General features: G+C 67.6%; 1 protein-coding gene across 4 annotated transcripts in view; it reads right to left on the bottom strand.

Moving 5' to 3' along the window:
* Positions 1-14,380, bottom strand: part of ADGRB1 (adhesion G protein-coupled receptor B1) — a 75,728-nt gene that overhangs the window by 20,361 nt on the left and 40,987 nt on the right. For all 4 annotated transcript variants that reach the window (XM_059168692.1, XM_059168691.1, XM_059168690.1 and 1 more), the window contains exons 18-19: positions 6,698-6,839; positions 711-814 (exon numbers count right to left, since the gene is read on the bottom strand). In XM_059168692.1, the coding sequence (XP_059024675.1) occupies positions 711-814; positions 6,698-6,839 (246 nt within the window). The remainder of the gene's footprint in view (positions 1-710; positions 815-6,697; positions 6,840-14,380) is intronic.

A 14,380-nucleotide genomic window follows, 5' to 3' on the forward strand; every position in this document is an offset into this window, starting at 1 on the left:
TGCCTGGGGAGGTGGTCAGGGCCCTGCGATGAGGCCCTGCCTGAGGAGGTGGTCAGGGCCCTGCGATGAGGCCCTGCGGCCCGGGGGAGGTGGTCAGGGCCCTGCGATGAGGCCCTGCGGCCCGGGGGAGGGGGCAGGGCCCTGCGATGAGGCCCTGTGGCCCGGGGGAGGTGGTCAGGGATGTGAGCAGAGGTTCTTGCCCTGAGCCATGACCCAGGCTCCGAGAGGACTGTGGACATGCACACCCACATGACAGGACATGGAATCTGGGGGCTCTGAGGCCCCAGGGCAGGGCACTGGGCTGGGGAGCGGACTTGCTGGTACCGGTCAGGCAGTGCCTTCAAAGGGCAGGAGAAAGCGTGGCTCCTCCCGTGGGCGGCAGTGGAAGACAGGAGCAGAAGGGCAACCAGCCCACCCTGGGCCTGTGCCCGCTCACCCCGCCATTGGGCATCCAGGGGGCAACACTCGGAGAGCAGGTGGGGGCCGTCGGGGAGGGAGGGGGACGGAGGGCGGAGGGTGGCGGTGGGGCGGTCCATCCCTGATGGCCTGGGCAGGAGAGGACGGGGTGGGGGGGTGGCGCTGCTGACTGGGAAGGGGGCTCCGGACCAGCCCACCCCCCGACGACTGTCCTCAGAGGGGGAGGGGACAGGACCTGACCCCGGCCGCCCCGTGCCCAACCCCCCCCGCCGGGCCCACGCGCCAGGCAGCACCTCCACACAGACACGTAGATGATGATCAGCAGGAGCAGAGTGAGGGACGACACGCCGCAGCCCACGATGAGCGTCACCGACGGCACAATCACCTTCTCCATGCTCTGAGGGTGCCGGGGCGGAGAGAGAGCAGAGTGAGGGGCCGGGCCCGTGCAGGCTGAGGCTGGGGGGTGCTGGGGAGCCTCCCCCTCCACCCCAGCACCCCCACGCACCCCCCTCCTGCGCTGCCCGTGCTTCTGGGCTGGCCCCTGGGCGGGGTCTGTGCACCTCCCATGACTGGTATCAGAGCCGCCTGCCAAGCCTAGCGCTGAAGGCTTTGTCTGCACTTCACGGACCCCCCCCCCCCCATTCCAGAGAAGGACCATGTCCCCCGTCACAGTCGGCTCATGAGGCTGCCAGCCCCACCACAGGGACAGCTCTCCCGGCCGCGTGCTTCTGGAACACCAGCCGAGAGCAGGACCCCGGGCTTCCTGGAAGGGCCCCTCGGCACCAGCTGCATCCGTCCAGCCTCTGCTGCCTCCATGCCAGTTCCAACCCCCAGCACCTGCTGCCCCACAGCCCCACCAAGCACCCCTGCTCTCCGCTCCTCCCTCCCCCTCCCTCCTGCTCTGCCAGATCCCAGCACTGCACACCCACTCCTGCCTGAGCCCGGCCCCCACGGCTCTTCTCCAGCCGCTGCCGGAGAACCATGTAAAACACCATTAGAGATGGCAACCCTGCTTTGCTCAGGGTTTTACCCCCGCCCGACCATCCCCTCCCTAGCTGTCCAAATGCTCCAAAGCCTGCTGAGCCAGGCCTGACCCCGGCACCGGCCACCTCCTCCTTCCCACCGAGGCAGAGCTGTGGCCGCTGTCGGTCCCTCTGCCCAGAACACCCTTCCCAGCTGTCACGTGGTACCTCTCGGGGGGGCCTTGGGCTGGGGGGCCCGGCTGCTCCCCACTACGTAGCCCCAAGCACCCAGTCAGTCGAGCTCAGCCCCGTGTCACTGCCTGACCCACCCAGCACACACAGAGGGCCGCCGCACAGTGGACAGGGGTCGCTTGGAGGAGGGCCAAGGACACTCGGAGGGACGGACACCGGTCCCTGCGGCCGTCCCCAGCTTGCAGGCTCTGCGCTCGAGAGAGGAGGAGGTGTGCTGCGGGTGTGGGGCTTCCTAGGAGCTCCCCCACTCTAAAGGGGACGCTTCTGTCCCCGCTCCCGGTCTGAGTAGGCTGACGCTCTTCAGGGCAGCTCTCTGACCCCGCCGACCCAGGCGGGCTGCCCAGGGAGGCTCTCCTGCCTCACCGGCCTCAGAAGGCCCCGCATTCATGTCCCATGGCGGCGCCTTCCATCTCCCTTGGGCCCCCAGAGTCGGAGCCGGAGCCCACGCCACCTCGCACTGCTGTTCCCACCCACGGACAGCACGGTGCCGAAACCATGCTCTGCCCTCCCCGTGGCCTGGGTTGCCCTTCCCCACACCGGAATCGCCCCCTCCCGCCCACCCCCCCCGCCCTTCTGAGTGTTGCTGGGTTCCAGCCCGGGTCCAACCGCTGGAGGGGACTGCCGGTCCCACAGCCCCACGTCCTCACGTTCCTGAACCCCTCGGGCCAGGCCCGGCTCGGACACAGGCCGCGTGGCTGGCTAGATGAATGGAGACACGGAAGGCAGGCTCTGGGAAAAGGGAGAAAGTCAGCCAAGGTCAGCCAAGCAGTCGGAGGTCCCGGGATTCACGGCCCAGGGTGAACCTGTTTCCACACGGGGAGCCAGAGGTCCCTGGGCAGCGGGGGAGCTGGGCCATGGCTCACACCCTTGCACTCGCCAGGGAACCTCAAAGCCCGGCTGGCCACGCGAGTCACAGGTGGCCAAGTGAGTGGCTCACACCCGTTCTGTGGCTGGCTCCGGCCCCGACCTCTGTGGCCATCTGCCTCCATCTGCTCTCATTAGCCTGGCAGCCACCTGCCGGCCCGCTTGCCCACCTGCCCGCCCGCTCTCTCCTCTCCACCCGGCTCATCCGTCACTCCCGACAGCCCCGGCCTGCGGGCTCTGGATGATGTGAGGAAGGGAGGAGGGAGAACTAGAGGGCAGGGCGCCAAGGAGCTCTAGCCCTCATTGGGAGGGTTGGACTAGAGATCTCTGGGCAGGAGCTTGGCCCCAACCCACACACAGAGAGCAGAAGCCAGCCGGCCTCCCACCGGAGACTGGTTCCCTCGCCAAGTTTGGTGCCACCCCAGGGCCTTTGCACATGCTCCTCTTGCTGCCTGGTGCTCTTCCTCTGACCTTCACATGGCTGTCTCTGCCTTCAGCGTAGAGGTCACCACCTCCCAGGGGCCCTCACTGACCTGGTTCTGTCTGAACCAGCCCCTCGTCTCTCTGCCCCATCACCCCATCTGGAGACTCCCTGGGGAACAGGGCCCCCACGCACCCAGGAGTTCTTTTTTGTCTATAAGGTCCCCGTTGGTTTCTACCCCATCAACTCCGCACTGTCCACCTCCTCTTGCACCCTCTACGCAGCCAACACGTCCGAAACACAGACCTCCCTCCTTGAGCACGGTCCTTGCTGTCCTGTTACTGCTCCAACACCACCCGTGGCTCACAGCTCCCGCACAGAACAGTCCTGGCCCCTGGTCCCACGCTGAGCCCTGACCCCGGGGAGGTGGGGGACACACTTCCGAGCACATCATGGCAGCAGCTGGCTTTCCAGTGCTCCTCCTTGCCAGGCTGTGCGCCGGGCTGTGGATCCCTCCCCTGTCCAGGCCCCACCGCAGCTCGGAGCCAGACAGCATCGCCCCCTCACAGATGTGACTCAGAGCCACTACTCGCCCACCCAGCGGCCAGTGGCACAGCTGGACTCTGATGGTCTGGCTCCACACAGAGCTCGGGTGGCAGTGGCGGTGGGGGGTTGCCTGGGTACATGCCCCTGTCTGGAAGCTCGTTCCTCCCTGGCTCCTGGGGTGGGAGCCCCGCACCCCCTCTCCACCCCTGGACTCCTGGTCCCCATGGCCACTTCGGGCCCCAGGATTCCCAACGCCTCCACTTGCTCAGACCCCAGTCCCCATGCCCGTCCCACCCCAGCCAGGGAAGAGGGAGGTGGCGCCCTGTCTTGCCCCAGGCCCGGCCCACCTCTGCCACCACCCCACCTGCCGGCTGGGTTGCTCTGTCCCCACTCCTGCTGGGAACCCTCCGAGACCACAATCGCACCGCCACCCTGTCACCCCCCCACCACGCAGCTCCCCACAGCCCTTGGGGTGTAGCTTCAGCACTCCCCAGCACTAGCCTTGCTCCCCTGCCCCGCCCTCCGAGCCCCACCTTGTCCCCCACGGACTTTTGCCTTCCTCACCTTCCCTGGCACGACCATTGCTCTTCTCCACTCAGCTCAGCCGGCCAACTCCTGTTTGCCCCTCAAGGCCCCACGAGACACCTCCTCCTGGTGTTCCCTTCCCAAACCACCCGGGGGAGGGAAGGAAGCTGTCGCCGTGCCCAGGGCACCTGTCCCTTTGGCCTGGGCTGCCGCAGACCCCGTCTGTCTGGACGCAGACCCCGTGCTCCCCCTGGGCAGGACTGGGGTCTGGCACAGGCCCCAGCCCCTCACAGGCGGCATGACGGGGATCTCACCCTTGTGCTTGGGCCCTTCCACTCAGGGTCTCTGGGGTCAGTCCCGGAGCCAGAGCCGGCCAGGAAGAGAGGGAGGTGCCCGCAGGCTTCACTGGCAGGCCGGCACCAGGTGGGCGGCAGAGCCCTGGTCCTTCTGGTGCTCTGGCTCTGAGCTCATGCGCATGCCCGTGGGGGGCCCCAGTGTCGGGGAGAGATGACCACTGTGCCAGTTACTGCTGGAGACACCTAGGCTCCCAGTGGCCAGGCACATTGCCCTCAGCCCCAAAGCCCCTGGGTGACTCCAGCCCCCGTGAGCGGCTGTGCCTTCAGCCTCAGCTCCCCTTCTGGGATACGGGGCTGGGGTCCCACCTTCACAGATGCTGACACCAGAACCCCCCCAGCTGTGGCTGCCGACCCCCGTACCAAACAAAACCTCCAACCCCTCCCAGACCGAGACCTGCCCGGCCTGATGCATCGACCTCCAATATGCCTGGCCCCAGCGGCCTGGGTGCAGGCCAGGCTGGGGGCAAGGCCCTGGGCCCCAAGCCTTCTGCTCCTGGTTCCACCAGCTTTCACCAGCATTGGCCACCTGACCCTCACCAGACCCGGCCTCCATGGCCCAGCTGACCCAGAGCTCAGCCCCTGGTGGGACGCCACCTTCTGCGGAAGGCACTGACTGGCACGCGGTCCACACCACAAACCCTGGGCCGGCAGGGCCCTCCCCCCACCCCCCTCAGCTGGCCCGACCCTCAGGGCTGTCACTTCCGTCTGACGGCAGGGGTCAGAGGGGGAGGCTCAGAGTGACAGGGCACGAGCCTGGAGTCTGTGTGTATGAGGGACCAGCCTGTGCGGTGACACTCCGCCACACCAACCCTGGGCACACATCCCACTCCGGAAGGCTCCCCTGCCCCCGGTCCTTCCTCTCCATGCTCCGAAGAATGGGCGGCCACCTGGGGACCCCGTCCTGCAGGGTCTGGCCCCGCAGGGACTCAGGAAGTCACAAGTCCCATTGGTTGCTCCCCTGTGCAGAAGTCTGCTGCTGTACCACTGATGACCACCTAAGCAGAAAGCCACCTCTTCCAGGCAGTCCCTGGGATGCCCCTGGTTGCAGCTTTCAGAGCCCTCCCCAGAACCGACAACACCAACAGCCCTGTCACAGGGACAGGAGAATGGGGGAGAGTACCCCAAAGTCAGGACCAAGAGCACAGACCCCCGTCGAGCAACTTGCCCCAAGACCTTGAGCAAGTCGCCCTCCCCAGGGCTCAGTTTACCTGCCTGCCGACGGAAGGTTTTAGTAGTGATGACCCCCAGGGTCCCGTTGGGCTCTGACCCCATGGGGAACACTGCTCTCCCTACCCGTGTCCCACTGGACAAAGGGTGGTGGGCAGAACGTTCTCAGAAAGGCCCGGAGCCATCTTTCACATTGAACCCAGGATCCCCTGAAGGGAGAGCTGTGCCGCCCCCACTGGATGAGGGCCAGCTGCCCCAAACACCAGGACAGCCTAGTCCCCCACCCCACTCTATCCTCCACATCTGCTGCTCAACGATCCTTCCACACGGGCCTTAGACCCGGGGTCTTAGTGAGCGAAGACCCCAGCCCCTTTCCCTCCTCGGGGGACTCAGTGAGTAGGGCGCGCGGGGGGGGGGGGTGTTTCCTGGGACCCATGAATGGCGCTCAGCCCTGCAACAGACAACCCCTCAGCCCCAGGGGGCCAAGCCCAGCACCCAGGGCCCCAGCCTGGGAGCTGGCCCCAGATGCCGTTGCCATAGAAACCAGCAGCCCCCACAAGAATCACAGGAACAAAAAGGAGGCCCCTGAGATGATGGGGCCTTCCCCAGTGGAGCCGTGGACCTGGGCCAGACCCAGCACACTCAGCCACCCAGGGACCCTGACCTGGGGATGTGGCTGCCTCCAAAGACCAGGGTCCACTTGGGGAGGGCAGGGAAGGTCTCCCAGCCAAGGTGGCAGCTCCTTCCCCTCCCTCTGCTTGGCAGGCCAGGGCCCCACGGCCCAGCTGAGGGACGCACTGCCAAGTGAAGGGGTACACGGACTCCGCCAGGCCAAGCCCTCCCCCAGTCCTCAAAAGCCTGGGCCCAGCCTGCCCCGCTCCCGTGAGGATGGGTTCCGTCCAAGGTCCATGCCTCCAAGGAGAGTGGGGGACACTCACCCATCGGCCCCTGGGGGAGAGGGGGGGCTGCCCAGCCCCTCCCGGGCCGGTCCCCAACTCCCCGCTGCCACCCACCCGGCTCCCACCCACCCTCTCCAGAGGCCGGCTGGCCAGTGGGCCACGACACCGACCGGGCGCACGGACCCGGGCGGGGATGGGTCCGGCCCCTCCCGCGCCGGAAGCGCCCGCCCCGCGGCCCCCTCCCCGCCCCCACCCCGCGCCCCCCGCGCGTCCCGGCCGGGGTCTCACCGCGTCGGCGCTGAGCTGGGCTAAGATGGCGAAGGTGGAGAGCCGGTCACAGAGGCAGCGCGTCCGGAGGGCGTCGAGGGGCACCGTGCGGCAGCCGCGCCACGACCAGGGCCCGAGCTGCGGGGGGGCGGGGGAGGAGGGCCTGGGGGGCGGGACACACGGGGTGGGGTTGGGGGGGGACAGGGGCGGCGTGAGCGGCGGGCGGCCGGCGGCCCGGCCCCCTGTCCCCGCCGGCCCGCGCCCGCACCTGCGCCCGCAGCCGCGCGCCCGCCCCGCCGCCGGCCCCCGGAGCCCCGCGCCCCATGGCCGCCGCCGAGCCACGGGAGAGCGAGTCTCGGGAGCGCGGGCCGCCGAGCCCTGGCCCCGCGCCTGCCGAGCGCCCCGCCCGCCGCCGCACCCCCCCCCCCCCCCCTCGCCAGCGCCGGAGCCCGAGCGGGAGCCGGAGCCCGAGCCCGAGCCCAGCGGAGCCGAGCCCAGCGGAGCCGGGGGCGGCGGGCGCGGCGGGGGCGCGCCGGGAGGGGTGCGGGGGGCCGCCTCCGCCCGGAACCCGGAGCCCGGCGCAGCGGGGTGACCTTGGGACCGCCCCCGCCTCCCCCTCCGCGGGCTGGTCGCCCCTGGCGTCCGCCGCCCCAGGCCGGGGACACAACAGCCTTCCCCACGGTCTGGAGGCCGGGATTGCGCCTTTCCATTTCCACACCGGGGCCGCCGGCGAACCCGGTCGCCGCTGTAGATCCAATCCCCATCCCTGCAAGGCCCGCCGGCCTGCCCAGGAACTTAGGAGTGTCCAGCCACCACAGCTGGCCCTGGGCTGGCCCTGCCTGCTGGAGCCCCTGGCCTGCGGGGTGGGGTGGGGGTTGCGAGAGCCGCTGGGCCTGCCGACTAGGGACCGGGGGAGGGGACTCCCGCATGTCTCAAGCAGGAAACCCTGCCTGGGGATCCACAGCCTGGAGGGGTCTTGCGAACCCAGGGCCACAAAAGGCCTGCGTTCTCCCGCAGATAGCTCAGACCCCATGCCTCCTCTCAGGACTTCCGGGAAAGTTCCAGGTTTCTGCAGCGGGGGTCTTCCCAGGACCTGCCCTAGAATTGAGTGGGTGGCGTCAGGCCTCTGAGCCCAAGCACAAGGGAGCCGCAGAGTGCCATCGCCAGCTGGACTGCCTTCCCCGGCCCTGCACGCCCTGCAGGCTGGGTTTGACAGCTCCCTAACCAGTGCTCTCCCCATGGGGGCCCTGACCCGGCAGGTGTGTACACACACACACACACACACACCCTGGGAGTGCCACCTCTGCTCAAAACCTGGGTTTGCAATCCACCAGCCTTGGCCACCTCCTCAGGGTGCCACCTGGGGAAGTTCCTACCCTCGCTGCTAGCTCCTGTTTCCTGAGCTGCAGAACGGAGAGGGTGCAGCGGGCACACACCGCCAGGCCCCCAGCACGGTGCCTGTGTGGACGCGGGAGCACCTCCGGGAACGAGGAGGGTCACTGGCTGCAGGGATCGGAGAGCCCGGGCTGGTGCTGGTGCCCAGGAGATGTTACACAATCCCTGCTCTGAGCTCCAGGCCCCGGGGGGCAGGGGTGTATTCGGGGCCGGGCCCGAAGCCTGGACGTGGCCTTGCTCTCTTGATTCTCTTCTCTCAGGGAAGGACCTGACCCCATTCTGCGGAGAAGAAAAACTGGGGGCTAGCCCCTGGGGCCCAAGCGGGCTAGCCGAGTTCACGGTGGCGGCCAGGCAGACTTTCATGGCCCAGGAGTCAGTCGTAGGCTCTGCGGGAGCACCGGGGCTCAGGCCCTGGAAAGTACCCCCACCACACCCCGGAGCTCCAGCTGGCCCGCTCTGTCTAGAGTTCAGGGAGAAGAGAGCACTGTGGCCTGAGCTCAAAGGGCCCAGGATTGGGGAGCTCAAAGCTCATCCATGTCGGGGCCCTTCCACGAGATAAGTGCGGAAGCAGCCATTAGTCACAGCGGGGGGCAGCCACACCCAAAGACAAGAGACCTCCATGTCCTGCCTCCAGAGACGGAGAGACCACCAGCTGCAAACCAGGAGCAGGACAATGGAAGGAGCCCAAGAGTGCAGGGTCCTGGAGCATCCTGGAGCTCCCCGGGAGACCCCAGGTCCAGCCTAGTGCTCCCCACACCGTTGGCCAGAGGCCTATCAGGGCCTCGCTGAGTACGAGGGCCCCACGTGGGACACGGGCATGGGGCGCTAAGCCCTGGCCAACGCTGGCCCCTGCCATAGCCCCTGTGTGCCCCTTCCCGCCAGAAGCTCCCTGTCCTCATGCCTGGAGCTGCACATGTGACCGTCCCCACGTGCCCAAGCTGCTGGCCAGATGCTGAGCCAGCCACCACGGCGCAGGCCAGGAGATAGCCAACAGCGCCACTCCAAGAGAGCCCCACAGACCACCCCTGTCTGTGGCCAGGCCGCCACCCGCTCTCCAACTCCGTGCTCGTCCGGGACATCAGCCCTAGAGCTGTCCTTGTGAGCAGGCGTCTGGGGCTGGCCAGTCCTGGTTCCAGTCCCCGCTGTGCTTCTCAGTGTTCGGGTGTGAACACCGCCTCTGCTCCCCTCCTCCGAGCACAGAGAGGGGCGGGGGCATCCGGAAGCCAGCTCTCCAGCCTGGGAGCCCAGGAGGGAACGGCACCCCGAGGCGGGGGGGGGGGAGGGTGAGGCCGGCTGGGCTGGTCTGCAGCCGGGCTGCCGGGCCTGCAGGGCGCCAGGCTGAGAGCTGCAGGCCACCTCCTGGGAGAACGCCAGCCTGGGCTACTGAGGAGGACACTAATTAGTTTATCGGTCTCCCAGAGGCGGGGGGGGGGGGGGCTGCTGCCTGCTTTGGCCTCCCGCAGCCTCAGGTCACAGAGGACACGAGCAGGGCCCTGCCCTGGGCCAGGCCAGCTGTCCAGGAGGCAGGCTGAGGTGCTCACTCTGCAGGGGGGCTCAGGGGCTCGTGGGACCCTGTGGGACTGCCTTGCGGCCCCCCTCGGGCCCTACCTCTCCCTGACGCGGAGAGCCCTTGCGGCCTGTGTCAGGGAGGCTGGGACGGGGACCCTCGCCTTGCTCCCTCCCACTCCTGGGTGATAAGGGTTTCCCCTGCGACTTGTCCCTGAAGCGCGATGACAGCCCTCAGCTGCCCCGTGCAGACAGAGCCGCTGAGGCTCAGAGAGGAGCTACCCTCGCCCAGGGCCACACAGCGCGAGCGGCGGGGCCCGCGGACAAGCGCCCCGCCTTATCTGTCGGGAGCCGTTCCAGGCACACAACCTCCGAACTCCTGGGTTGCGGGGGACACATCCGAGGGATCCTCAAGGATAAGCCGGGACGCGGCGCACAGAGAGGTGACATGCCCAGGGGCTCCCCTGCCCTTTCCCCCCACCCCCACACACACCAGGAAAAGAACTCAGGCCATGCGGGGCGCCCAGGGCTAGCTAAGCCTCCCGTGCCATGCAGACGTCAGCCAGGGGCTGACCTGCAACCAGACAGGTAGATAGGCAGTGCCTGACCCCAGCCCCGTCGCTGGCGTCTTAGGCTCCCCCTCCGACCCGGGAAAGGCCAGGGGATTCTCAGTCCTTCTTCCAGCAAAACCTCTAGGAGGCCTCCTCTTGTACCCCAACATCTGGAAGTTCTTCCCATGTCTGACTGGAGTGCTTCCTGCTCTAGGGACCCCGTCCCCGTCTCTGCAACCCAGGCAGGTCACTCTCCCCTCTTGCACTGGGAGACCATGTGCTGCCTCTTGACTGAGCTTCCAAAACTTGGAATATCTGGGTCATGGAGCCACCCCCCCCACCTCCCTGAGCCCAGGCCTGAGGAATCTGGGTCAGTGACACCTGCTCCTCCTCCCCTCGCTAGGTCCAGGGCGAGAGGAGGAGCTGGGGCAGTGGCACCCTCAGGACCAGGAGGGCAGGGAGACCCAGAGGGTGAGAGCGGGAGCTCGTCCATGCCTGAGTCCAGGGGAGGTTTGGGCAGGGGGCTGTGTCTTCCCCCATCTGACCAGGGCGCCCAGAGCAGAGCCACGCCTCCGCCATCACACTGCCCGACCTGCTGGGAGGCCAGGCTGGTTCACCTCCACAGCCACCGTGGCCACAGCCGGCTCCTGGCTCCCGCAGTGAGGTGGTCCCTGACCCACAACCTCCTCCTCCATTCTGCTCTGCTCACGGCTTCAGCGTTCTCTTCTGCAGCCTCCTCTGGTGGGGCAGGCCCGGGCCCAGCCTGCTCACCTTGCTGCCGGCCCAGCGGTGGGGGCACCCGCCCAGACTGGGCAGCCAGCCCTCCGCCCCCTGAACTTCCACTGCCTATGGCAACCTCGGCGCCACCCCACCCCTCGCCCTCTCCCACGCCCACGGCCCACCCATCAGCAGCTCCGACCGGCCTCCCCACGGTGCCAGAAAACATGCCAGGCATGTCGTCCTCAGCTCAAAGCTCCCACGGCCCCCTCCCCACTGAGACACCCCAGGGCCCCGGGGGCCCGTCCAGCCTCCCTGACCTGACCTCACCACTCTGCTCCTCAGGGGCTCTCCTTGGGCCACATTTAGGGGCTCCCGGGACAGAACCACCTTGCCCCCCGCCACCGCACACTCAGCACTCAGAGCGGAGCTGCTGCCTGTCCCCGTGTCCCAGGCCAAGAGCGGCTCAGAGAAGATAAGCAGGCTGCCATCAGCAGCGGGCCTGGTCCCCAACCCCGCTCAGGATGCGTGGGAGCCAAGGGGCGTCACAGACCCTGGGAGGAGGCTCAGCCCATGGCACCTCTGGCCCCCCGCCTTCTGGCCCGTGCCCAGCCCAAGAAGGCGGAACTGTTCCTGCTCAGGCGGGTTCCATCCCAGCTTCTCGGCGCTGAGCTGCCGGTCCTGTGAGGGGAGAACCAAGGCTCCGCCAGTGCGTTGTTGTGGGAGACGTGGGGCCGCATTGCTTTGGGCCTGGTGCTCATAGTACATCAGGGGACGGTAACAGAGAGGGTGCTCTGACAGCCGGCCCCGCCGCCCCGTCCATCCGTCCACCCACCGAACCAGGGCACTCACTGCATTCATGAAACCTCCTGCCGGCCCACGGAGCAGGTCTATTACGGGACGAGAACCGTCAGGGTCCCCTGGGGTTTGATGGGCTAATTCACACTGGAGTGTGAATGACTCATAGGTAGCCTCCTACACAATCGAAAAAAGCCGGAGTGGGCACAGCACAGTCCAATAGGGTAACCGGAAACGGGCAAAGTATCTGCTGCAGAGGCTTCTAGAGGCCCCTCAGGACTTTCCAGCCTGGTCTTCAAGATCATCAATGGGCTGGCCTCCCCTCGTGCTCCCTACACCCTCTAGCCTAGGACGAGGCCCCGCTAAATCACACTTCACCCATCAGAAGGCCTACCCCACCACCTCTCCCTGCTGACTTCTGAGCCACAGATCAAGGTCTGTGCTGAGTCTCCTCCCTGGATAGCCTGTGAATTCCCGAGCACTACACCAGACCCCTCCTTCAGGCTCTACCCTGCTTCTGCGCTAGGACCCCTCTCCCTGGGTCCTGCCTCAGCCCACAGCCGGAGCTCGTCAGGACTCCCAGGCTCCCCCGGCCCCGTTGCACCTGCCGGCCCACGCCAGCTGCACGGAGCCAGCGGGGACCCAGCACACAGGCGCCGTCTCCTGCTTCCAGCCCTTGACCTTGGCCAGTGTCTCTGACCATGGTCCCTCCTGTCCCCTGGCTGACTCGCTTGCCTGGTCCTTTGGGGAAGCCTCCTTGAGCTCCCTCTGTGCCCAGACCTATCCCTGCTGGCCACCAGCTCATGAGAACCTGCAGGCCAGGTCGTGTCTGCCCCGCCATGGCCTGGCCCAGGTCAGTTCTATCCAGTCTTGGCTCAGGTCCTGGGGGCAACACCCATGGTCCTGGGAGGATCCTGATATCTGCAACACGTGGACCCTGGGGGAGGGACACCTGCCTGACCAGGGTCGCGCTCAGCTCCTGCACATGGGTGGCCCTCCTGGTGCGGCTGGTGTCTGAGCCGCAGGATTCTGTCCTGGGAGCCTCTGCCCACGATGCGGAGACGCCGGCCTCCTCTCTGCCCCCTGGGCCGGCCACGCTCGGAGTCCGCTCCCGGCTGCAGACCTGGAGACCTGGTCCTTCCCGTGGTCCAAGCTCTCCCCCTCACATCCACCACACCCGGGGCAGACCTGGGCCTCTGGGAGAGCGTGGGACCCTGGCCCACCAGCCCTGCAAGCCAGCAGTCTGGCCTTCTGACCCTGCTCCATCTGCTAACCTCCCCCCCGCTCAGAGGCCTGCACCCCTGGGACCCAACCTGAGCCTGTCACCTCACTTAGAACTCCCCCCCGCACCCCTCCGTCCAAGCTCTGTCCCTCCTGTCCCCTACCTCTGCCCACTGATGGATCACTGCCTTGGCACCCACACTTCCGCCAGGGGTCCGCTTACTCATTCATCCAGGAAGCGCCTCCCCGGCCTGCCTTTGGCAGGCTCTGTGCTCAGTGTCCCCCGACAGATCCCAAACCTGCCGCCTGTCACAGCCTGCTCAGCCCGGTGGCCTCCAAGAGGCCCTCCCAGATGCCACAGCCTCCCCAGCCCCCCAGCCTCCCACTCAATCTTCTCCACTCCGGGGGCATCTGACACTGATCGCTGTGGTCCGGCTGGCCACTGTGCCACGGGCGTGCCCCAGGCCCCACAGGGAGGGGGCCGCGAGCTCACCACCTTCACTGTCACTGCTGTCTGTGCCCTCACAGCTGCCCCGAAGCCACCGAGGCCTAGATGACGTCGCACGAACCCCATCGATGCCCCTGACAATGCATCCGTGGCCACCGCCGCCCTCACGGCCACCATCAGCACGACGCATGGGCAAGGCCACCATCACCGCCACGTCGCCCCTGCCATGGGCAGTCCCCGAGCGAACGCTGTAATCACACCGCCACTGACCCCCAGACGCGTCACCACCACCACAGCCCCGATGTCGGCCACGCACCCGCCGCCATCACCCCCCATACTGTCACCAGCAACACCGCCACGGCCATCACCGCCATCCGCGCCGGCACTGCCGCCATTGGCATCGGCAGCACCATCGTCCCCACCGCTGTCCCGCTGTCTCTGTGCTTTCATGGTCCCCGGCGTCACCGCCGCCGCGAGCATCCCGGGCGTGGCCTCGGCAGAACCAGCCCCGCGACCGTCGCCGGACCGACACCGGCTGCCAAGCCCGTTGCCAGCTTTCACCCGCGAGCACTTCTCGCGTCTGCCGTGTCCGGGGCGCTGTGTAGACGGAACCTGTCTTACGGGAGGTCCCGCCGTCCCCGTCCCCCAGGGACAGATGCGCACAGGCAGCCACACCGTCACCACTGCCTGTCACACCCCGACCGCCACCCCACCTTCCAGGCATCTCGCAGTTCCCCCAACTCCCAAAGGCCCAGTGACCCTGGCACTCGACGTTATCCGACCGTGCCCTGCTTCCTGCCGCCCTGGCCCCAGCACCGAGGCCTGGGGGCGAGAACGGGCCGTGCCACAGCTGCCCCACCCTGCACCCTCCCACAAGTCGCATCACGCCCCCACCTCCCCCACCGCAGGCCACCAGCAGGGGCCGTGGCTGCCTGGGGAGTGGGATGAAGACCTTTCTGCCTCAGGAAACCAGCTGTCGCAGCCTCTGGCAGAGGGGAAGCAAGCATCTCAAGGGAGGAGAGCTCCACCTGCCCTGCAAGTCCAGCCTGTGGACCCTGCCTCAGCTCC

The sequence above is a fragment of the Mustela lutreola genome, chromosome 3, assembly GCF_030435805.1.
Source record: "Mustela lutreola isolate mMusLut2 chromosome 3, mMusLut2.pri, whole genome shotgun sequence".
In the NCBI taxonomy this organism is placed as follows: domain Eukaryota; kingdom Metazoa; phylum Chordata; class Mammalia; order Carnivora; family Mustelidae; genus Mustela; species Mustela lutreola.